The sequence below is a fragment of the Eptesicus fuscus genome, chromosome 17, assembly GCF_027574615.1.
Source record: "Eptesicus fuscus isolate TK198812 chromosome 17, DD_ASM_mEF_20220401, whole genome shotgun sequence".
Classification (NCBI taxonomy): Eukaryota; Metazoa; Chordata; class Mammalia; order Chiroptera; family Vespertilionidae; genus Eptesicus; species Eptesicus fuscus.
The window spans coordinates 58,774,744-58,799,421 of record NC_072489.1 but is presented as its reverse complement, the minus strand read 5'-3'; the positions used below and the strand labels follow the sequence as shown (position 1 = coordinate 58,799,421).

At 59.5% G+C, this 24,678-nt stretch overlaps 1 protein-coding gene across 1 annotated transcript in view; it reads left to right on the top strand.

Annotated features, from left to right (window-relative positions):
* DOCK1 (dedicator of cytokinesis 1) overlaps nt 1-24,678 on the top strand; it is a 305,731-nt gene that overhangs the window by 241,276 nt on the left and 39,777 nt on the right. The window contains exons 30-33 of the mRNA XM_054728710.1: nt 15,930-16,008; nt 16,565-16,665; nt 17,886-17,944; nt 20,220-20,368. Coding sequence (XP_054584685.1) covers nt 15,930-16,008; nt 16,565-16,665; nt 17,886-17,944; nt 20,220-20,368 — 388 coding nt within the window. The remainder of the gene's footprint in view (nt 1-15,929; nt 16,009-16,564; nt 16,666-17,885; nt 17,945-20,219; nt 20,369-24,678) is intronic.

Genomic DNA, 24,678 nt, shown 5'->3' with positions numbered 1-24,678 from the left:
GTTTCTCACGCATGCCTGGTCTTGCGGGATGTTTACGCTCCTTACCTTTATAATCTCCACGGCATTGAATTTGCTTTTCTAAAAATGGCTCTTCCTCGTGGGCACTCATCATTCACTGCTCCGTGTTGTGTCTCATTACCCAGCTGACCTTGGGGTCGTGCGCTCCAGTACGTGGCTCAGAAACACCCCGATGCCCAGATCGGGGCCCGTGGCCGCTGTGGTCAGGGTGCCCCGGCCCCCGGCAGCCTGGCACCAGGCTCTGCAGGGCGTGGGCGAACGCGGGAACTTAGTTCCCTGGAAAGGACCTGAGAGGTTCCTCCTGTACTTGGGTGCCCCTCCCATGCCGCGCCCTGTGCCGAGTCCTGAGGGGAACCCTGATATGTGGGCTGGTCCCGGCCTGAGGGCATGCGGGTTAGAAGGCAGCATGGCAGTCTGGGCATAGAAATGAGGCGTGCCCTCAGGGAGATCAGACAAGGAGCCTGTGCCCTGACCGGGGATTGAACCGGGACCTCCTGGTTCATAGGTTCACGCGCAACCACTGAGCCACGCGGGCTGGATGGGACTCCTTTTGAGCCAGAGGAGGTCCGTGGGGGAGGGTGGAGTCCACGTGAACGTTCCGAGGGCCAGGGCGCTGTCCCTGGTGGCCCCCGAGGGTGGGTGTCAGACTGTCCCTCCATCCCATCCTGTTGACTTCCTGGAAATGCACAAACCCGCTGGACCTTCCGCCTGGCCGGCGGTGTGAGCCTGCGTTTCCCTGTTAACCCCATGAGTACCGCTGGTGCTGGTGGGACCGGGTGTGTGTGCATGGCGGAAGGTCCCTCGGGCCGGCCCCGGGCCCTGTTCCTCACTCCCGGCCGAGGTGCCTGGATGCTGGGCCTCCCTGGTCACCTCAGTCTGGGGTGATCCACCGTGTCCCCCGATCACGCGGCTCCCACAGGGCTTCTCCCACCCTTCCCCGGGCTCGCCGGCGCCAGCCTCAGGGTGGGCTTCCTTAGTTTTAAAGTTTATGTTTTTCAATCACGGAGACGGCTCACAACCTTAAGAACTTCCCTTCCCGTCTCATGTGCTGGGTCAGGGGCTTCCCTCGCTCCGCGTGCTTTGCCAAGGCCCCGGCGGCGTTAGAACTGAGGACTAGACCTTGCGATCGCCTCTGAGCGGGAGCTTGTTGCCGGCGGCACCCCACGCCCACCCGCCTGCCTGCCTCACGGAAGACGCACATCACGCCGGGAAGTGGGGACACAGGTCTCCCGCCCCCCTCCTTGCTCAGGGCCACGGTAGCCGGGAGGACGGGTGGCGAGGAGAGAGCTGAGCTCCGTCGCGCGTTCCTATCGATGCGTCGATAAGCGGCACCTTCTCTGGCTGTTTATCCGGTGGCGAGTTGATAACCCATTTATATTCCTTAAACTGTGTATTTTGTAAGTGCCGTCCAAGCGAGGAATTAATTTGTAACAGAAGCAGAGGATGCACAAACCGTCCCCATAAACACGGTCTCCAAATTGCTTTGCTCCCAGCGATGGAGGCTGCCATAGAGGGAGATTTCTCATATCGGATTTCCAAGCCACAGGAGTGGCCACGGGGCAGGCAAGGGACAGCGGCGATTACAGGCTATTTAATGCCTCGGTTGTCATGAAGTAGGAGGAAATAAACTCCGCAGCCGCCGAGCCCAGGGCCACAGCCTCCTACTGCCCCGACGAGGAGGCTGAGTTATCTGCTCTCAGATGCAGGGCGAGAGGGAAGAGACAGGACAGCCAGAGCCGCGGGCAGAGCACTCAGCTGGAGCGGGTGGGACGCCGGCCGGCTTGGGATGCTACGCTCAGGGCCAGCCTGGCCCCACGCCTCTTCAGTGGGGTGCTCTCCTTTGGGACACAGCTCCTGGGCCAGGGGGCACTCCCCAGTGCTCGGCAAGCGCACACGAGTGTCCCGAGGCGCTTAGTAAAACGCAGGTTCGATTCCCGTCCAGAGCCAGGGAGGGGCCTGGAACCAGCGTTCAAGGCCCTTCTCCTAGGGCCGGCTCTGCTCCATCCCCGCTGCTCGCACACCCGCGCAGGCATCCTTTCTAGAGACTCGTCCCCCTCCCACCCCTCCCGTATTCCCCCGCCACCACTGACTCAGTGCTCGGTGACCTCTGCACCCGCCCACCTGGCACCCCCCCTCTCACCCACCCTCCCCTCAGCAGGGGTGTCTGTGTCTCTGGAGCGAGGCCCATTTCTTGCACCATGTGCTGCCCAGCACGGCCAATGGTGACCCTGAGTGGGGGCGGTGAAGGATTGAGGAAAGACAGACAAGAGAATGAAAGCTGGGTCTGGGTGGGACGCTGTCCTCTCTGATGGAGAGCTAGCGACAGTGCCACGGACTACAAGCCGAGTCTTTATTTTATAGCAGATGCCACAAGGCAAAGTGAGGGCGTGGTCAAGATGTTTACAGCATTCTCGTGGGTTTCGATCCTACTCAATCACATGCACCTGAACTCTATCAAGCCCACGTCACTCAGGCACGTGGGACCACGTGTTCGGACCACAGGTTCAAGCTGACAACTCCAGCTGTTGGCTATCATGGTGCTGGGAGGCTCTGCCCTCCACGCTGGGACTTGCACGTGGCCGTGAGAGGACGGTGCCCTCTCATCAGTCCGAGGCTTGAACCTGTCCAGGCACTGTAGCCGCGCCCCACAGCACCAGCCTCCGTGACGAGAATGGTGCCCTGCCTCGCCTGGTGGGCCCGGGAGTTACTGAAGCTCCTGGAGTTCTCACTTCTTTGCAGCTTCCCTCGGCCCGAGTTGCCTCGTCCTCTTCAGGGGGCCGGGGCCCGGGGCCCGGTTGAACCTTTCTGGCCCGGTGGCCGGGCCGGCCCCGTGAACTCTCTGATCTGGGGATGGTCTGCCGGTTGGCAGCCTCGGATGATCTCATTTCACCTCTGCCCAGGGCCCCTGGCGCCCGCGGCTCAGAGGCGGTCCCAGTTTCGCAGCATGACCAAGGGTCCCTTAGCCCAGCGCGGGGCTGTTCGCCGCAGCCCCGAAGCCCTTCCTGTGTCGTGGCCTGCTGGCGGCTTTCGTTTGTTTTAATTAAAATTTGTTTTAAATGTTCATGGTGGTGAAGTACCCATAACATGAACTTTAACCCTGGAGACACTTTCGGTGGCAGCTCCGCGGGGCTCAGTCCATCCCCACGGTCGGCCAGCACGTTGTCCCCCCTCAGACGGCAGTTCTGCACCCGTCACACTCACCCTCCAGGTCCCCCTCGCACACCCGCCCGCTCCCGGCAGCCAGCACCCGCCTCCTGTCCCTGGAGCTGGGCGGCTCCAGATACGCTGGTGGAAGTGGAATCCCACAGGGTTTGTCTTTTTGGGATCGGCTTGTTGTGCTGAGCAACAGGCCAGTCACCAAAAGGTTCATCCATGATGCAGCCTGTGTGCCGTGCCTTCCGGAGGCTGAGTCACACTCCACTGGTTCAACCGTTCTCCTGTGGGTGCGAGCCTGCCTGTGACCTGGGGGTGTGTGTGTGTGTGCATCTGACCTGGGTGTGTGCATGCATGTGCAGCGGATCTGGGTGAATGTATGTGTGCATCTGACCTGGGTGTGTGTGAGTGTGTGTGTGTGTGTGTGTGCATCTCATCTGCGGGGGTGTGTGCACATCTGACCTGGGTGTGTGTGTGTGTGATTCTGCACAGCAGCTCTCTCTGATGTACACAGTTGGTTTGTTCTGGGAGAGGTTTTATGTGGGACCAGTTTCACGTGGTGGTTTTGGGCTCGGCGCTGTCAGAGGACCCGCCATGCCCACGGATACTGACACGGGAAACGCGTCCCTCCCTGGGGAGCATCTTGCGCGCACCTGTTCTCACACTTGGGCTGATGAGCCTGCTCCTGACAGGAGCTCCTCAGGGGCTGGGCTATGGGAATGTCTATTTTTAGCGCAACCTGAAAGCAAGAGAGGACGGGCCCTGGACGTGCTCTCCATGGCGAGGAATGCTTAGAATCGGGGTGGGGGGCGCGAGGAGATTGTGTGTGCGCGTGCGTTTAAGTATGGTTGGATAGATTATTTCCCCAACTACACGCTGAAGAAAGGAGAGGGAAGAGCAAAGGCCAAAGCCCTGGACAGGAACGAGGAGCGGGTCCTCGAGGAGGGTCTGGACCCGCCGTGGGTCAGCTGCGCCTGCTGGCGTCTGCGATGAGCATCAGTTTGCTGTGGGGAAAAGTCCAAACCAACTCTAGCCACTGCCCTTAGCCAGGGGTGTTGCTCGTCGTGAGCGATTCTGAGCGCCCTCTGGCCCGGGAGCGGCTGCCTCGCCGAGTAATTCTGAGTGTCGGTGTGCAGACCGGCAAAGCCACGTGTATTCCGTCTCCACGGTCAGGTTCTGTGGAAAACCAGGAGTCAGGACGTGACGAAAGCCCTTTCCCTCCGATGGAGAGGGGCCAGCTGGGCCCCAGCAGCACTTCGGGGGGCGGGGTGGGGGCTGGTGTCAGGGTCTCCCCAGATCCCTCTGGGAAGGGGCTGTGGGGAGGAGCCTGGTCTGTGTCCTGGGAAGTTCATCTGTGAGGCCTGGCCTGGCCCACGCGGCTGGGCACCGCCGCTTGGGGGCGGGCTGCGTGGAAAGCGGGTGCTGTGCCCGTGCTCTGAGCCGTGGGAGCTGGGCTCTGCTTCCCGGGCACCTCCCCTTCAGATGGGCGGACAGCGGCCATGATCACGGCAGCGTGGGCGGTGCCCGCGGAGGAGAAGCGAGTGCCCGTTCCCACGCAGCGGGGGCTGGGCCCGGTGCCTCCTGGCCTGAGAGAAGGCTGGACCAGCTCTTCCTTCCTCGTGCCCAGGGCTCATCCAGGGGGCACCGCGGGAGGCTGTGCCCTCCTCCGTGAGAGAGGATGGGATCTGGTGCCACGGGGTGTTGGCAAGGAAACAATTAACACCAAGTGTCCAGACGGGTACCTCACGGGCAGCCTGTCCCGTGGGCTGTTAAAACTAAACAAGAAGGAAAATAAATAAACAAACAAGAAAGATTCCAGGGGAAGAAGCCTGTCTGGGCTGAGTCATGCACTCCAACCCCCAGTTCGTGTCGAAGCCCTAATCCCCAGGACCTCGTAACACCATGGTATTTGGAGGTAAGGCCTTCACACCAACAGTTAAAGTTAAGCCGAGATTATTAGGGTCAACCCTAGTCCTATATGACTGGTCCCCCTTTTATCAAAAATATGTTTTTATTTATTTCAGAGAGAGGAGGGGAGAGGGAGAGAGAGAGAGAGAAACATCAATGATGAGAGAGAAACATGGATTGGCTGCCTCCTGCACGCCCCCTCCTGGGATCGAGCCATGACCTCCTGGTTCATAGGTCAACGCTCAACCCCTGAGCCACGCCAGCCGAGCATGCCTGACCCCCTTTTAAGAAGAGGAGAAAGTCCATGCGGAGGCACAGGGAGGGGGCGGCCATCTACAGCCATGGAGACAGGCCTTGGGAGAAACCCGCCTGCCCACACCGTGATCTCGGAGGTCTGGCCTCTGGACCCGTGAGGAACACGTGTCAGTGGTGTGAGCCCCCGTCGGTGGAGCTCTGTGGCCGCCCGAGCCGACCAGCACCGCCCCGTGCCCTGCAGCGGCCCTGCGGGCTGCCTCGCACGCCGCATCCGTTGAATGTCCGGGGTCCTTCTCAACCAGCTGGCACAGGCGTTGGGGCCTGACTCCTGAGAGTTTGGGGACAAGGAGCCGAGGGGCTGTCTGTGTCCCGTGGTGACAGAAGCCTGGTCAGAAGGTGGGAGGGAATGTCGGCTTTTTTCCTAGAAATGAGAAACCGTGTTGGGCGGAGCTAGGAGCAGCGGTGTGTGCTGTGTGGCTCATTTCGGACACTTGGACTCATTTGAATGGAGCGTTAAAAGCCAGAGGCTTTCCGTCCTTCCTCTCTCTTTCCCGCGGAGAGGGCCGTGTCCGGGTTTGTTTTCCAGACCGTGGGTGAGCTGGGCAAAGACGTATGACTTCTCCCTCCTCGGGCGGTGTTGACAGGACGGCTGAGTGTGGGCCCAGGAAGCGGCATTGCCTGCAGGAGCGCAAAGGCGGCCAGCCTGGGGCCCGAGACAGTGGCCCCAGTTCCCCTGGCCGCCGCCCCTCTGCCCGCCCCCTCCCCCCTCCCTCCTCCCCAGGGGGGCCGGATGGACTTGGAAATGACCCCCCTAACCAAGAACAAGGACCGTCTTCCCGAGGCCTTGGGAAGTGTCAGCGTGCAACATAGCAACTCGCTTCAATACTCAATGTCTCACCCAGAGCCGTGCTCCCTGGGCCGCCATCGGCTAAAACGAGCGGCTGCCTGTGACCACGCGGCATCGTTTTCCTGGGTTAACCCCCCCCCACCGCCCCCCCCCCCCCCCCCCCCGGTTCCACAGACCTTAGTGAAGCTATTTTGAGACTTTGCTGACAGCTTCTCTGAGCCCACACTCTGGGTTTCAGCCGCTCAGTCCTGGCTGTGTGACCTCATTAGATGTGTATTTTTGTAGGAGCCTGTAGGTCGGGCGCAGTGGCACACGCTGTCTTATTCAAGCATCTCAAGCGGAAACAGCTGCCCCCTCCATGCCCCCTCCGTGCCCCCTCCCCGCCCTCTCTGCGTGCCCCCAAAGTGCCCCCTCCCTGCCCTCTCTGTGTGCCCCCAAGGTGCCCCCTCCGTGCCCCCTCCCCACCCTCTCTGCGTGCCCCCATGGTTCCCCCTCCCTGCCCTCTCTGCATGCCCCCATGGTGCCCCCTCCGTGCCCCCTCCCTGCCCTCTCTGCATGCCTGACTCTGGACCAGGAGAGACAGCTCAGTCCACTACAACCTTTTCCACAAAAGCTCTGAACGATGAGCCTCTAAAACCTGGGGGAGTGGGATCCTCTTGTTTGTCAAAGTCTCGGAGGTTCTTCTCTCTCCACCTGCCTGCCATGTGCCTGCGGATGCCGCTCAGGGGGCCACCCAGACCGGGTGTCTCCTCCTCAAGCCGGCACTGCTGCTCTGCACCCCCAAAACGACCTGTGACTCCAGAACTGACTGTGAGGTGGTGTGAGCACAAGGTGTCCGGGTCAGGGCCCCGGGTTCCAGTCCGGGTTCGTTGGCTGGTCACAGGGAGGCGGTGACTCACTGAACCCGATCGCACCGCGGCCTCCGGAGGGCAGTGGAACCCATGGCGAGGCTTGGCGCCGCCTCCTGGGCGCGGCCAGTGGAGATAAGGAAGCTGGCAGGCTTAGGAGAGCTGGCACCAAACCTTCCCAACTGCTGGGCGTGCCGTGTGCTCCGGCCCTGACCTCGAGGCGTTTAAAGAGCCGCAGCCAGCGAGCGTGAGGTTCTCAGCCGGCGCCGCCTGCGGAGTCCGCGCTGTCCCGGCGCCCGTGGGCCGCGCGGCCGCGTGGCTGGAGGGCGGGGAAGCCGGTGGCCGTGAGGGCAGGCGGGTCTCCTGCGCAGCGAGCCTGTCGTGGGCACAGCATGCTCAGCAGTTATTAACGGTCCCTTCCCGCCTCGAGGCGGACGTGGGCATAAGGCCACAGCAGGAGTCCGGTTGGCCAAGTTCAACGGCGTCCAAATGGAAAATGATAGATGAGCTTCCCCCGCATTTTCTCGGTAACGCTGGGACGTGCCTCCCCCGAGCACGGCTTGCGGAGGGTCACGCAGGGGCTGCATGTGAGCCGGAGCAGATGGGGACCTGCCGCCAGAGAGCTGAGAGCCCACTGGGTGGGCAGGGGACTGGGCATCGCCCACCAACTACCAAGCCAGTGAGCATAGAGCGACGGACGGGGCCCACGCACCACGTGCCCAGGTGCCTGGCTCTAGGGAGCCTGTTGGCGGGCCGAGAGCGACGGGAAGGCTGGGAGCTGAAGGACTGGAAGGAGAGCACCCGCTGTGTCCAGGCAGGAAGCGGCCGCCCTCCCGGGAGAGGGGGCAGCATGTGCAAAGGCCCTGCACGCGGGCAGCACTGCAGGAAGCCAGAGGGCCTGGCCCTGTGCTCACCCCCCAGGCTCCTGCGCCGGGGCACCCAGGCCACCTTGCACACGCACATTCCCTTTCCCCTCCCCCGCCCCCGCCTCCGCAAGCGTGCAGCTCCCCAGGCCTCGGCCTCCACGGCGCGTGTCGTCTCAGTGTGTGCGCTGCGGGATTACGTCTGTGCCCGGCCCCGCTGTACCTGCTGGGGACCTCATGCTGAGTACGACGGAGGTCGCCCGGTCCTCCTGGAGTTTGCCTTCCACTTGGCGGGGCTCAGACAGGGACCCAGCAGGCGCAGAACTCGAGGATAGAACGCCAGCGACTAACAGGTGTTATGAGAAAGATGACAGGGGGCTAGAGAGCGCCCAGGAGGCTGTGCTGCTCCTGGGGGGGGCGGGCATGGGTGGCCCTTGGCCGGGGACTGGGGTGCCGGCGCAGCCCCGCATCCCACCTGCCCCCTCCGCCCGCCAGCACTGCGCCTCCCCGCGGATGCGCCACGGGAAGAGGAGAAGAAACCCGAGGACTCGAAAGAGAGGGAACCGGCAGCGATGACAGCGATCGCGTCAGCGAGGAGATGGCCTCCACCCTGAAATGGGACCTGCCGCCGTAGCCCGCCATCAGCTGGTTTTATGGCGTGGGAACAGTTTCCGTAGCAGGAGAACTAATTTGATTGTGTAGCATAAAGAAAACGTATGTGGGACAAAGGGGAAGAATAGAGGCAAAATGAATCCAATGTATTTTAATCTCCGCAATGCAGATTCTGTTTTCAATTAAGGAGCTTAGCGTGCGAGCGTGCGGCTGGCGGGCGCTCCCCGGAGCACTGGCGCGCGTGTTTCTGGGTAACCCGTCGCCCAGCATTAAGAACGCCAGCCATCTGCGATCATACACCCGTGATCACCCACTGTCTGTCCTTGATAGCAACGTCGACGACCCGTCCCGTGGCCGCGTGTGGTGGTGAAACCGGAGAGACGTGGACAGTGGGACGGCTGTGTTGGTGAATGTGATTTTCTAGACGGAGCGAGGAGACCTGGATTCCTTCCCGCTCAGCCCACGGAAGCCTGGCTCCCTAAGGCCTCCGTCAGCGGGGAGGCGGCCTGGGCATGGTCCCCGCCAGCCCCTCCGGATGCGGAGCCCGGCATGGCCACGTGTCTGCGTGGCTTTGGCTTTACTCATCGCATTTCGGGGTCGTGGGCTTCGGAGCGGACAGACTTCGCCTCGCTCTGGGGTCTGCCGTCCGCGTGTCCAGCAGTGCAAGCTGCTGCCCCGCCTCCTGGGCTCCGAGGGGCAGGGGCGACAGGACAGGGCCCTGGCCCGTTCGTCCTGGATCTTCGCTCCTCTTCCATCAGCTCCTCAGGTGGCCCATTGTCATTGATCTCCTGCTGCAATGGGCCGTGCGTGGAACATGCCAGGTGCCCAGGACATGCCTGTGGGCCATGCCTGTGGGCTCGTCCCCGAGTAAGTCAGGCAGCGCCTTCTGCATGGGGCGTGCTCCCGGCTCCTCCCGGCTCCTCCCGGCTTCCTCTCCCTCCCTCCCTCCCAGCAGCCCTCTCCTCGCCACAGCCCGGAGCCCGGCTTTGCGGGCTCTCACGCTTCCACTCCCACCTCTCCTCCGTAGCACGGACACGCGATGCGAAGAGCAGGAGGGAAAGAAAGGGGTCATTTAAAAAAGGAGAGGCGAGGCGAGCCTGCCGGGAGAGCAGCGGCAGATGTGGCGTGAGTGTAAAAACACAGATCTATTTTGAGCCTTTCCAGAAGGCTGGCGGGAGGGCGGGGCGGCCGGCACGAGGGCCCGGGCAGACAGAGAGCAGTTGCGTAAGGAGAACCGGTCGCCCTGGCTCCCTCCTGCGCGGCCACGTGGCCGGAGCGCGTCAGGTTCGATAGCATCAGCTCGGACGCCCTGGGCGGATGACGGACCCGGAATGAGGGCAGAGCTAGGGGAAGCGAGGGGGCTGCAGAGCGGAGAGCAGCCCGAGGAAGGGGTCCCAGGCAGCCCGTGCGAGGCGGGTGCGCGGGGAGGGCGGTAGCCCACCCAGGGGGCGGGCAGCCCCGGACGGCAAGTCCCTGCTTGTAAGATGTGCGGTGATTCGCCCCCGCGAGCTTGTGAGCGTAAACAGCTGAGCTGCGTGAGCTCACAGCCGTGCGTGGAACATGCCAGGTGCCCAGGACATGCCTGTGGGCCAAGCAGCCAAAGTCAGGGCTGGCCATGGGGGGAGGGGAGAGGAGAGCTCTGGTCACACCGTCACTCTCAGGAGTCCCCGCCTTCAGCCGCGGTGGCTCACTGGCCACCAGTCCCGTTCCGGCGGAATCGGATACGGTGCGTCCAGCGGGCCTGTCTGTGGAGCCGGAGTCAGACTGGTAGACCAGGGCCAGGGCTGTGGTCAGGAGACCCCACAGCAGGGAGACACGGTCCCCGCCAGGGCGGCACTCCCCGAGATGCTCTGTGACCCCGGGGCCACCACAGGCCGAGCCTGCTTCCCCAGGGCCGCCCGTGCAGGGGCTCGCAGCACCGTGGACTGGAGTTGGCCGTGTGATGGGTGCTGGCGCCTAGTGACCTGGAAATGAAATGAGGGCTCTGGGAAACGGAGATGCCTCTCGGCGTCGGGAACAATGGCAGTTGAAGCTGTTGGCTTCCCGCTCCTTCTGGGCTGCAGTCTTCTGGGTCCCCCCTCTCGCCCCCCACTCCCTGTGACAAAGAGCCACGTGGCCAAGTGAGGGCGGGGCCGGAGGCCGGCCGCTGAAGGAAGCCTCACCTCGCCTTCCCGCCCGGGGGCCGTTCTCGGCACCCCTTTCCTCGCTTCGCCTAAGGAGCTTCTCCCTCCCCGCAGCCCCCGGTGACGGAAATCCCTTCAAGGCAGATCACTGAAGTTCAGTGTCATTTGACCACGAGGCAGGCATTCCTGAGGCGTTTGTTCTCACACCTCAGCCTTGTTTCTTAGGAATCGCGGCTCTCCGGCTGGGTGAGACGTGCGTGGCTTGGTGCACGGAGCACAGGGCGATGGCTCTTTTCCGCGAGTCCCTCACTCTGGCCGGTACCCGCCGTGTCGCTGTGTCCTCTTCCTGGCTCGACCTCCCACCATCCCATCTCCTGCAGCATCTTGTTCCCCTGTCCCGGAAATGTGCGAGCGTGACGCGTGGCCCTGTTCTTGTGCCCGCGCTTCTGTGCCGTGGCGTGAGCGCGGAGGACGTGGGCGCGGAGGGCGTGGGCGCGGAGGGCGTGGGCGCGGAGGACGAAGAGAGCTCGGTGCCACGGGGTGGGTTCTCCCACCAGCGCAGGCGGGGGCTGGGCCCGCTGCTTCTCTCCTGTTTGGCAGGTGGGGGGTCCTGGTCCCCTGATGCTGAGGTGTTGGTGTGGCTATCAAACAAAGGTTCCCTAGTGAGAACGTTTCAGGACACGCATGGTGTGAGGGCTCTTAGGTGCTTGGGGGCTTCTGATGGACAAAGACAAGGCTTCTGCCTGCAGGGCCCTCGCTGCAGAGGCAGATTGGAGAACGAGGGGACCGGCTCTGGGGTGGGGAGGAGACTGGGGACAGTGCCCAGCCATAAATGCCACGTGTTTCATGAGAAATTCGGTTGACAAGGACCTCAAAAGAACAGACCCTCACGGTGGAAAACCTACTTGAAATTCAAGGACTCCAGGGAGAGCCAAAGGCTACCGAATCTTCTAGCCTCTCTGAGCCCTCCGATTTCAGGCCTGATCTTCTGGGCCAGCTTACCTATCCCTCATCCCTCCATCCACCCACCCATCCATTCATCCATCTATCTATCCATCCATTCATCCATCTATCTACCCATCCATTTATCCATCTATCCATCCATCCACCCATCCATTCATCCATCCATCCATCCATTCATTTATCCATCCATCTATCTATCCATTCATCCATCTATTCATTCATCCATCCATCCCTCATTCATCCATTTATCCATCCATCCATTTATTCATCCATCCATCCATTCATTTATTTATCCATCCATCTATCTATCCCTCATCCATCCAACCATCCCTCATCCATCCATCCATTCATCTATCCCTCATCCATCCATCCATCCATCCCTCATCCATCCATTCATCCATCCTTCATCCATCCATCCTCCATCCATCCCTCATCCATCCATCCATCTATCCCTCATCCATCCAACCATCCCTCATCCATCCATCCATTCATCTATCCCTCATCCATCCAACCATCCCTCATCCATCCATCCATCCCTCATCCATCCATCCATGCATCCATCTATCTATCCATCCATCCATCCATCCATCCATCCATCTATCCATTCACCCATTTGTTAATTCCAGTGACTAACGCCTAGAGAGGACATGCGATCTGTCAGATGCTGACTTGGCCTGGCGGGCACGAGGTTGAGTCAGCAGACAGGACCATTTGGGAACAGTTCGGGGAGCTTCCCTGTCTTTGAACCCACCTCCAACCGTGCTCAGCACAGACAGAGCCCGGCCACTCGCATCCCTCCCTCTCATCGGCCCCCAACACAAAGGGCTGGATCTTGAGCTGTGCTGAGCCAAGTCTGAGCCTTCACCTTGAAGAGCAAGGCACCCTGCTGCCGGTCGTGTGGCTGAGCCTGTGACCATTTTCACCTTTCCCTGTGACGGGAAGCAGAATGCACACAAAAGCTTCCAGTGCGAGGCCCTGCTTATTCTCCCTCGTTTGACATGGATTAGGGCTAACTCACGAGTGACAGCCGCTGAGGGAGATGCTTACCCAAGGAACCCCCGGTTGAGGTTTCTCTTTGCCTGGTTAGGTCGCTGGCCTAGCGTCGCGTGGCCTGGGGTGTTGCCGAGGTTGTGGTCCCTTCGAGTGGGAACCGATAGCGTGGCCTGGACGGCTCCGTGGAAGTGACGGGGAGCCGTCCTTGGAGCCCAGGCCTTTTCCCCGCTTTGTCTGCTGCGTGGACTGCGGTTTTTGTTGGACCTTCCCTTTAGCGTCCCTCGTACAACTCCACTCTGTTAGCTGGTCTCTGTCCCGGCTTTTTAAAACTCTTACAGCGGATCTGGATGATGGGGTCTCTCAGCACCGCCCGGCGCTGAGGTCAGTCCATTAGAAAGGGTCCGATCAGCCTTCACGCTATTCCAGCACCGCACAGTTTTTTAAAAGTCACAGGAGAACGATCGTTACTGAACTAGCTGGCATCATGCCAGGGCTCGGTGAGAAGCAGCGTCTCGCAGCCGTTGGAGTGCCGTCTTGGGGGATAACCACCCTGTGGTAATAATGCACGTCCCCGGTAAACGTGTCCCAGGCGCAGAGGGTGGGCCCGGGGTCTCCCTTAGCCCTCACAAGGGCCCTCGGAGCGCGAGCGCGCCGCCAAGCTCTACCGCTGAAGGGAGCGCTCAGGACAAAAGAGCTGTTGTGGCCGGCAGCCTCGGGTTCTGGTGCCGCTCTCGTGCCGGCAGGAAGTGTCCCCTCCCACGGTCACGGGGGGTGTCTGATTGCTGGGTTAATGCGAGGCTCTGAACGCAGCGGCCACGGGGAAGGTGGGCGGGGCAGGCGCGCTCCTCCTTGGCCGCGCGTCCTGTACTCTGAGGGCCGAGCGGGCCGGGGACACCCAGCCCGGCCTGGAAGGCCCCTCGGGGTGCAGGTGTTCCTCACGTACTGAATTGCCCGGATGGAGTCTTGTTGCCCCGGTCCTGTGTCCATTCTTCAGGACGCCCTAGCTGCCCTGTGTTTAGCTCTTCGCACTGAAGTATAAAATCAGCAGCAAGAGCTGGTTTTCGAACGTCACGGGCGTCCTGCCTTTGAAGAATGGCCCCCCTCTGGCCCATGGCCACTGCCCAGTCTGTGCTCTCGGTTAGTGAGCAGCCAGGGTCCCCGTGTCCCTCGATGAACGGTCACTCACAGCATGAATTCCCCTCCTGGTTAGAGTTACTGTCCCCAGAGCATTGGGTAACTCCCTCCAAGTTCTCTTCAACGATGGAGCTGGCAAACCCCATCCCAGGCCACCTGTCACACCTGCCTGGGTCCTGGGGCCGCTGGGAGGTTTCTCACTGCGATGGTGCTGCAAAGCCCTCCGAGCTGCACACATCATGGGTGTGCGGCGGCCGGTCGTGCCGGGAGGTGTGGATGGAGCCCCCGCTGAAGACGGCCTTACCCCCCATCCCCGGCTAGCTGGCCATGAGGGGCTCTGGGACGGCGGGGACGGGGAGCTCCTGGGGCCTGAGTCGCTCAGGCGCGGGGTCCCCATTAAGTAACCTAGATTTCTCCTGCGCTCCTGGCTGCTTCCGAAGTAGAGGAAGTGCCACAAGCTTTATTCCCTGTGCCCTCATGCTCATTCCTCCTGCATCCCCACGGTGGGCAAAGAGAGGGGCCCTTTAAGAAGGTGTGTCTGGAAGAAGCTTCGTTATCATCAACACTTTCATGAGTCAGAAACAAATCCAGCCGGGACCGTGTGGCTCGGTGGTTGAGCATTGACCCATGAACACGGAGGTCAGGGCTCGATTCCTGGTCAGGGCACACGCCCAGGTTTCTGGCTCGATCCCCAGTGTGGGGCGTGCAAGGAGGCAGCCGGTCGATGATTCTCTTCATCATTCTACACTCTCTCTCTCCCTCACCCTTCCTCTCTCTGAAAATCAATAAAAACATATTTTAAAAAAATAAAGTCTAAATGAACAAGCTGGTGAAGGGCTTGGTTCAGTCATTTTCGAGAGTTCAAATCGCATATCCTATTTAATAAAAGAGTAATATGCAAATTGACAGTCACTCCAACACACAAGATGGCTGCCCCCATGTGGTCAAAGATCCTGCCCCCATGTGGACACAAATGGCTGCCACAAGATGGCCAGTAGGGGAGGGCAGTTGGGAGGGCCCAGGCCTGCAAGAGAGGGCAGTTGTGGGCGATTAGGCCAGCAGGGGAGGACAGTTGGGATGGACCAGGCCTGCAAGGGAGGGCAGTTGTGGGCAATCAAGCCAGCAGGGGAGGGCAGTTGGGAGGGATCAGGCCTGCAGGGGAGGGCAGTTAGGGGCAATCAGGCTGGCAGGGGAGCAGTTAGGCATCAATCAGGCTGACAGGAGAGTGGTTAGGGGGTGATCAGGCTGGCATACAGAAGCAGTTAGGGGCAATGAGGAAGGCAGGCAGGTGAGCAGTTGGGAGCCAGCAGTCCTGGATTGTGAGAGGGGTCCCAGATTGGAGAGGATGCAGGCTGGGCTAAGGGACACACACCCCCGTGCATGAATTTCGTGCACCGGGCCTCTAGTTTCATCATAAAAACCAAAGCGAGGGCGTGGAAGTAAGTGACGCTTTGCTCTGGGCGCTTAAAATGGTACCTCATCAGTAAACCCGTATTCCTTAGACAGTTCTTGTTAAAGCACTTTCAGCGCTATTCAAGGTTTTTAAAAATTTTTTTTTATTTAAACAAAAGTAAACAGTGGCCAAGATTAGCATTTGAATTACAGGACAAATGATACTGAAATAAGACCTCCCGCCACGCCAGGGTGTAAAGCGCTTTTAGAGCTTAACTTTACGAAACCCGCCGAGCCAAGACCGGTGTGATACATGACATGTAGACGCTGTGACAGTGTGATACATGACATGTAGACTCTGTGACCAGTGTGATACATGACATGTAGACTCTGTGACCAGTGTAACATATGACATGTAGACGCTGTGACAGTGTGATATATGACATGTAGACGCTGTGACAGTGTGATATATGACATGTAGACTCTGTGACCAGTGTAACATATGACATGTAGACGCTGTGACCGGAGCAAAGGGCTTCATCCGCACCTTTTTAAAAGTGGGTTTCCCAGCGATGCGTTCCGTATGTCACTTCCAGACACCGGTATCTCCGTCTGATCCCTTTACCTTGCACGTGCCAATTTCCTCGAGTAAGGCTGCGTGCAATTGTCTGAGTTTTTCACGGGCCAAACCTCGCCACTTTCCCCAGGACCTGGAGAGCTCGCCTCCCCGACGGCCTCGGATGGGATCTAATTGAAATGCCAGACCCACGGAGGGGCCGGCGCCGGCGTGTCATTATGTAATTTCCTCTTGATCTTTCAGAGTCTTCCTGCGAGCGATTAATCAGTATGCAGATATGCTGAACAAAAAATTCCTGGATCAAGCCAACTTCGAGCTGCAGGTGAGAGAAGAAAGGCAGGCGGACGTGACCTTGGTTGGGAAATCCGTGTTACAACAAATTGCTCCTCTGAGCGCCATCTTTTCTTTCTAATCCGCACACTTAATTGGTCTCCCGTCCCAGGTGTGGGAATGGTGGTTACGATGATTGAAAACTGTGCCTTCTGGGTATTTGCTCCATTTAACAGAGAAGGGGATGGAGCTGTGGCACAGAGGAGGTATGGGATCGGGGACTCGTGGGGACTCAGCAGGGAGGCCGTTGGGTCTCGGGGAGCGTGGCCAGGGTGTTCTCAGACCCTCCTACCACGGTGGTCTGAGGCAGGCCACGTGGCTTTGCACCACTGAGCTCAGGGGAGACCCAGGCACGGAGAGGTGAGGGATTTCCCCACGCGTGTGGCCGAGCTGGCATTTGAGCCCACGCTCAGCCGGAGCCACACCCGGGCGGCCGCTGGCAGCTGGGAGAGCGCGCGTGGCTTTAAACGTCCCCAAGGGCTGGGCAGACGAGATGCCCCGCGTGGCCGGCGCTGGGAGCCGCTAACACCTGTCCCCGTTGGCCTCAGCTCTGGAACAACTACTTCCACCTGGCGGTCGCCTTCCTCACCCAGGAGTCCCTGCAGCTGGAGAACTTCTCAAGCGCCAAGAGAGCCAAGATCCTCAACAAGTGAGTCCGCCTGGCAGGCCGGCGTCCCCCGGCCTCGCCACCCCCACGCCCCTCACCGCGGTGAGAGGTTCGGAGGGGGTCTCGGCGGTGGCAGCGGCTTAGCCGTCCCCCGATTCTGTGAGTGTGGCCTCCCTGGGCCGCCCCAAAGCACGCCTTCCCGCCAAGCCCTGCGCCTCCAGAGGCCTGAGCCCGGGGAAACTCAGCACAGCCGGCCGGGGGTGGGCTGTGGACCTGGGCTGGAGGGTAATGTCCTCGGGGACCAGCCTGTCCCTCTAGGGAGGGGCGGAGGCGCCACGTTCAGATTCTCCATCCGGGACCTGCCACACGTGACGGGCAGGTGCGTCGGGCACTGAGGCCTCAGCCTAAGGTGGCCGCGGGCTGGGGTTTTGACTCACCAGTGACTTCAGAGCCACACGCAGTGGCCTGCTCTCAGAGGGCCCTGCCCGTCAGCCCACAGGAGGGGGGCGAGCAGCTGGGAAACTGCCAGGCGGTAGCTAATTCCTCCAGTTATTACGTTTAATGCGATCAGCCTCTTCCTCGGGCAATAAAGGGAAAAGGTAAATTGCTCACCAGCTCATAAAGGCGCCTCTTCTGAAGCCTCCGGTTCTGTTTACTCTGGAAACCGACACCCCTCCCCGCCCTCTGGGAGGAGCATTAGCATTTGTTTTCCTGGTAAACAAAAAACTTGGGGGAATATCTGTTGAGAGTAGGAGGTGCTCAGCCCTCCCTTGCACTGAACTTGATAGAGAGGAGCGGGGAGCCCTGGAGGAGGCCGCCCTGCTCTGAGTGTAGACCCCAGGGCTCACTGCTCTCGCGCATGTGCGTCCTGTGGGCGGGGCGTGGGAGGTCACTGGGGTCTGCAGGGCCTGATGCTAACGCCAGGCACGGAAAACACCCCCCCCCCCACCTTGGGCCAAGGAGCCAGGCTCTCTCACCTGCACTTGGAGAATGAGGACAGCGACATTCTCTCATTACTCTCCACCACCTCCCCCAAGTCCCCCGGGGCGGGGGGAGGGATGTGGGGGGGTAGTGTGTGGTGATGGGTAAGTGTGGTCCCAGCTCCTTCCCCCTCCTTCCATCCCCTTTGGTGGCAAAGGAAGGTGCGCCTTCTTCTCTTTATGGGACTCGGTGATGGAAGACTGGGTCGCACTTAAAAATAGCCCGGGTCTGATTTCACACGCCCTGTAGACCGACTCGCTTTTCCCGTTCCTGCCTCTCAGGTATGGAGACATGAGGAGACAGATCGGCTTCGAGATCAGGGACATGTGGTACAACCTCGGTGAGTGACCGCGGTCTCGGGCCCTCGGGGGGACCGTCTCCCGTCCGTGGAGTCAGCATTGGGGCGTCTACAAATGTCCACGGCTTCTGGTCCTTGGAGAAAAATTGCTGCTCTTTGCCAGAACTCTTTTCAGGAAGTAAGAGCTAGGAGACCAAGTGAATGAATGAAAGGAGGAGAATCTGGTGGGCGGGGCAAATAGAAACGTCGGGAAAGCACTCCCGTGTCAGGCGCCCACAGCTCAGCCCTGGGCATCACGAACATTCTCTCCCCTTCTCACGCATCCGACCACGTAGCTCATCCTGCTGTTACACGTGCCATCCCATTGGATTCCGTGTCATCCACTCTGCCTTCACGAGGGTCTAGTCCCCACTCAAAACCCGACCCCGGTTGTAGGTTCCTGCCACCAGGTGGTGGGAGCTCAACATGCCCTCCGAGCGATAGGGACATGCGTGTTGAGGGTCAGGGATCGATGTAGGCGGGCACCACTGTCACGTCCCTCTTGGCACTGCTTGGGCCGCCTCCGTAAGTTGGGGTGTGTCGTGTTCTCGTCTTTTGTCTCCGATGTTTTCTCATTTCCCTTTTGAGTTCTTCTTTGGCCTGTTGGTTGTTGGAGTATGTTTTATTGGTGTGTTTTTATGTATGTTTTTTATGTTGATAGTATTACAGGTGCCTCCATTTACCTCCCTTTGCCTTTGTCCTCCCAGCCCCTACCAGCCCCCACTTTGCTCCCCCTGAGGGCCCTTCCTTCCGGAAGGTTAAATCCTGGGAGAGCACTGGCCACGGAGCTCAGCGCTGGCCCCAGCCAGTGTCCCGTAGTCAGGGGCCGGGGTGTCATCCAAGGTGAGGCGCCTTGCCCTGGAGCGTGGTTTAACACCCGGGCATCCACAGCCCCTTGTCCCCGCCCGTGTCCCTCCAGCCGGGAGCGTGAAAGCCGCCGTGACCAGCGGAGCGCTCCGTGACACTCAAGTTGTGGTTGATGAACAACTCGCTGTCACTATCAACTGTTTTCTGAAACATTGGCTCTGACATTTTTGGGCAAAATACAAGAAAAGTGTCACCGGAGAGACTGGGATAATCGCATTTTTAAGAGAATGGTTCGCAGCTGTTACACGCCTCTCAGAAACACGGAGCGTCTGGGAAGTGATGAGATTCCCATGGGTCTGGCCTTAGCCACAATGTTAATTATTCAGTGAAGCTGAACATCAGATTTTTATTCCGTTTGGATTCCTTATCAAAGGTTATATTTTGTGACTGTGTCCACCCCGTACAAATGTTAGAAATATATTAAGTTAGACTAATAGGAGGATTATGTAGCATGTTTAGTTATTTATAAGAGCCAGATTTGTTTAATGGTTCTCTTTCTAGAAATCTGTATCAAATAGCGGAGTTATAAATGAAACTAAATTCTTTAGACTATTGATTCTATTTTCTGAATGTGTAAAATTGTTATTAAGGTCGATTAACTGGATAAATTGCTGGTGTTAATAACACAAAATGTCACAAATAATTCATTCAAGCATTTAATCCTTGCGCATTCTTCTAGCATATGTTGGAAAGGAAAATAATTCAAGGTTTTTGACACTAAAGATAAGAGGATAGAACTTTTTAAAAATATATATATTTTTTTACTGATACCAGAGAGGAAGGGAAAGGGAGAGAGAGACAGAGACATCAATGATGAGAGAGGATTATTGATGGGCTGCCTCCTGCACGCCCCCTACTGGGGATCGAGCCCGCAACCCGGGCCTGTGCCCTGACCGGGAATGGGACCGTGACCTCCTGGTTCATAGGTCGGTGCTCAGCCACTGAGCCACCCCGCCTGGGTGGAAGCCTCCTCTTTAGAAGACGCCAGAAGCAGAGCGGACCGGACCCTCTGCTCAGACTCCCTCGCCTTACCGTGTACTCACTGTCCACAAATTGAGATGCGGGCGTTCCGTCTCCCACCCCCGCTCTGTCCAAGGCTGGGAACCCATGAGCTGCTCCCCTCTTTAGCTACGTGATCACACCGGCTACTTGTGAGACGGTGCTGTCGCCGCTACCAGAAGTCAGGGCTACAGACTTCACACTGGGTGTTTCCACGGCTTCCTTACAACCATCAGGACGCCGCCCCCTCCTCCGACGCAAGGCGGGGCGCGACCGTGACGCCCCCGATGAGATGGATGCCCGTCCATCCCCACGCCCCAGGCACCCACTTCCCAGTGGCCCGAGTCCACTGAAGCCCATTCCAGAATCCTTTTTAAAAAAACTCTCTGACTAATGCATGTCTTTCCTCAAGGTCAGCACAAGATCAAGTTCATCCCGGAAATGGTCGGCCCCATGTTGGAGATGACGCTGATCCCCGAGACGGAGCTGCGCAAGGCCACCATCCCCATCTTCTTCGACATGATGCAGTGCGAGTTCCACTCCACGCGCAGCTTCCAGATGGTAAGGGTGTGTGTGTGTGTGTGTGGTTGTGTGTGGTGGGGGGTGTGAGTGTGGGTGTGGGTGGGTATTGGTGGGGATGTGTGTGGGGGTGTGGGTGTGTGTGGGGGTGTGGGTGGGGGTGTGGGTGTGGGTGTGTGTGGGTGTGTGTGTGGGGGGGTGTGGGTGTGGGTGTGGGGGTGTGTGGGTGTGTGTGTGGGGGTGTGTGTGTGGGTGTGTGTGTGGGGGTGTGTGGGTGGGTGTGGGGGTGGGGGTGTGTGTGTGGGTGGGGGTGTGTGTGGGTGTGTGTGGGGGGGTGTGTGTGGGTGTGTGTGTGGGTGTGTGTGTGGGGGGGTGGGTGTGTGTGGGTGTGTGGGTGTGGGTATGGGTGTGGGGGGGTGTGGGTGTGTGTGGGGGTGTGGGTGTTGGGGGGAGGGGGAGGGCGAGTCTGAAAACCTTGAGAAAGACTTGCAGGTGGCTCTGGCGTCCGCGGCGCTCACCTGGAGACCCTGCTGCCCCACAGCTCGGGAGGGACCCTCCCAGGCCTTCCTGCTGCAGCGGCCTGCCCCTGGCCTCTCGCTGTGGGAAGAATCGGTCTCCGTTTTTAGCTTTTTCTTACTCATTTTTGTCTGGGCCCACTCAGCCTCCGTGCACAGGCGCGCTAGAGCGTTTCATCAGACTCGCTGTGTTCTCTCCGGCCGGCTGCGCTTTGCCAGCGTCTGTTCTTGTAAACCAGGGGTGGGGGGCCTTTTTCCTGCCGGGGGCCATTTGGATGTTTATAACATCGTCCACGGGCCACACAAAATCATCCACGAAAAAATTAGCTGCCCTACTGCGGTCAAGCATTTCGTTAACTCGTCCCTCACGCCTAGGCAGGGCCTAACCAAGAGATTTCGAGGGCCTTACCTGGAGGGAGGGCCGGACGTTCCCACCCCCTTTTTAGAGTCTAAAGGCTCGGCTTTCATTCTCCTAACTGGTCCCTGAGCCGGGCGACGGCGCTGATGCGAGGGGCTCCGGGCACGCAGGGTCGGCAGGAAGGACGGCCTGAGCCATTGGCCCTTGAGAAGTAGCAGCACCCCCTTCCTGGGTCCCAGGGAAGTCCGTGAGGGGCCTGCGTAGTCACGGGTGGGCACACACGCACGTGCTCGGACACGCAGCGGCGTGCTCGCTACCGGACGGATGGTTTGGCCGTGATGCTTTGCAGAAGCCAAGACAGGCATCCAGGCGAGGGGGCGTCGTCTGCACCGAAGCCCTTTGTTTAGACGTGGCGGTATTTCGAGTGCGGGCACATGGATTTCACGCAGATTCTTAAGGAATTTTGAGAAAAATTCCTACACTGAAGGGAAAATGATCCTGTCCATCCCAGTAGTGTGACTGTGGTGGGAGCTGATATTTACAGGGAGTTCCTCCCCTCCCCCCCCCCCCTCCCCGCACTTCCTCCTCGACGGGAGCTTTGCACAGTGTGTGGGTGTTTCCTGGCCATTGTTCACCGCGATCGCTGGCAGGTGGTGACGGGCCATGAAGAACAACCGTGCTTCACTGAGTGGCCAGATGATGATGATCTCTGAATGCATAATCATCTGGCCACTCAGTGTATATCCTATAGAATAAAAGGCTAATATGCAAATTGTCCCCTCGACCAGGAGTTCGACCAGCAGGCAGGCCGGCCAACCGCCCATGTCCCCTCCCCCTGGCCAGGCTGGCTGGACCCCACCCATGCACGAATTCATGCACCGGGCCTCTAACACACACACACACACACACACACACACACACACACACACACTCTGAGTGGCCAGATTATTATGTGTTCAGAGATCATAATAATCTGGCCACTCAGTGTATTTCCTGGAATGAAAAAGGGGTGCAGAGCTAGACGGACTCGGCTCTGTGTGTCGGGGTTCAGTTCAGACATAGAAGTCAGGTGGACCGTGGCTCCTAGCTTAGCCGGCACTTCCCGGGCTTTGAACAAGCCACTGAGCGTCCTTAAGTCTCCAATCCTGAGCTGTAAAGTGGGTATAAATATAAACGTACTCGAAAGGGGTGTTGTGAGAAGTAAATAAAATCAAACCATAAAATCTGCCTCCCCTCCCTCCCTCCCTCCCTCCCTCCTTTCCCTCTCCCTTCCTTCCTCCTTCCCTCCCTCTTTCCTTCCTCCCTCCCTTCCCTCTTTCCTCCCTCCCTCCTCCCTACCTCCCTCCCTCCCTCTTTCCTTCCTCCCTGCCTTCCCCTCTCTCCCCAGGGGTGAGGAAGAGTCCCTCACGGTTCTCTCGTTTGTCAGGATGGAGTCTGTGGTGAAAGGACAGCTGTGTTTGTCCCGCCCGCCCACCCTCTGTCTTTGTACCAATGTGATTGTGACGGTGTCCACATCGTCCACATTGTCTTGTCCTTCTCGTTGGACGATATACCAAAGGCAGAAGCTCACCGTGCGGTTAACGCGCGGCGGGACCTCTCATGGAATGCCTCAGCCAGCCTCTTCGCCCCCTTGGCCTGGGCACGTAGGTTGCGTGCAGATGGTCTCTTCTCCGAATAAACGTGCAGCGAGCACACGCATGCGTGCGTCCGGTGGTCCCGAGGGGGACATGCCAGAGCTTGGCTTCTCTGTGGCCTGGTCAGCGCCCCCCACCCCCAGATTCCCACTGGCCTGACTCATCCTCTTTCCCTGTCGGCATTGGGCCTGCCTTGTGGGTACCAGTCAGCAGGGGGACGAGACGTGCATCCGAGAACCTAGCTTGGTGTCCACTCTGGCGGTGTCCTCCGGGGTGACCCTGCCTGCCCTGTTCTGGGGCCACTGTGGTGTCCCGGTCCCGTGCATGCGGCCACTCTGTTCTGCGTCTCCACGCAGCAAAAGTCTTTCCCGCCTCTTCCATTGTCCCGGGAGCCTCCGACACCCCAGCCGCCTGTGGCCGTCCCGGACCTCCGGGGCTCTCCCACACTCGGGGTGACCCGGACGCCCCTCTCCTCACAGGTGGCCCGTGCCTCTGCTCCTCTCCGTCCGCCCGTCTGGAGGACACGTGCTCTGGTCTCTTTCTTTGCAAAGAAAACAGCAGTTGTGCTCCCCGTCCCCTGGGCCCAGAGGAGCTGTTTACACCTAAACTATAACTTTTGGAAATATTGATTTTTTCTTTTTCAAAGAGATTCTCCGTGTGAGCTTTCAGCATCTGCTCAGCCAGCCTGAGGGCTTTGGGCATCCGAGCCTTAGCGGCCCTCGGATCATTCATGCAGACCTGCTGGGCCATGGGACCCTGTGGCTCCCCTCCCCCACCTCCCTGAGTCCCCTGCCCCCCAGTGAGGACCCCTTCCCGTCTCAGACTCGCTGGTTCTGCTTCCTGCGAAGAGCATGCTTCTCCTCCTCCCCGGCACCTGCTCAGAGAACCCCCTGGGTGACGTCTGTGGAAAACACAGAGCTCACCGCCGCGCGTTGCCGCCAATGACCGTGGGGGCTCCAGGCCATGAGCACAAAGGGAGTGGAGAGGGCTGCGCAGCAAAGTAAGAGTTCCGGTCACGGAGCTCTGCCCGCCCTCTCTGCGCGGCCAGTGAACCGCTCCCGGACTCCCGGGAGCTCCCGTCAGCGGTGAGGGCCTCCACCATGAGCCACCTCGGTGCCCGCGCGGGGCCGCGTTCCCGTGTGCCTGCCTGCCTGCGCCCACCGTAACCGAATGGCCCGAGTGGGTGTCGGCAGCTTCTGCTCCTCGATGGGAACGCCGGCGCCTTTTGCTCTGGGAGATGAACGTGGACGCGTTTGGTGGCGATTTTATCGTGTTTATTCTCCAGGTCATTAGGGTTGGTTGGTGGCTGTATTTTCAGTTCCATTTCAGAGTCATCCTTGAGCCTGTGGTTTTGGATGCTTAAAGGGGAAATACGGACAAGATGAGGCTGTTATTTCTTGAAAGCACAGACCCGAAGCGGTTGGAGAGATCATGGAAACCCATACCCTTGACTCCAAGAGTTCTAATCACGTTACATTCTGTTCTTAAAAGCCCTCCAGCCCACAGGTGCCCAAGCTCCCAGCATCTTCGTAACCGAAGTGAGTGGGACTCCCTGTGGGGCGTGTTCCTGGCGTGGGCCGTCACGGCAGGCAGCCCCGAGCCACCCCGCGATCCGGGTCACGCACCTGCCCGAGGTGCTGCCAGGTGAGCAGCCGGCAGCCCGGGGCCCGGCCAGGCCGTCGGGTTTGGGGCCTCGGAGCCTCTGGCCTCCTGAGTAGTTCACAGAAGCTTCAAGGCCAGTGAGCCGCCTGCTCCTTGGACACGGAAGGATGCGGGCATGTTAGCGTGTGGGATGTGGAGCGCCAAAGACTAATTAAGTGTGTAATTAAGTTTACGAGCGGTTAA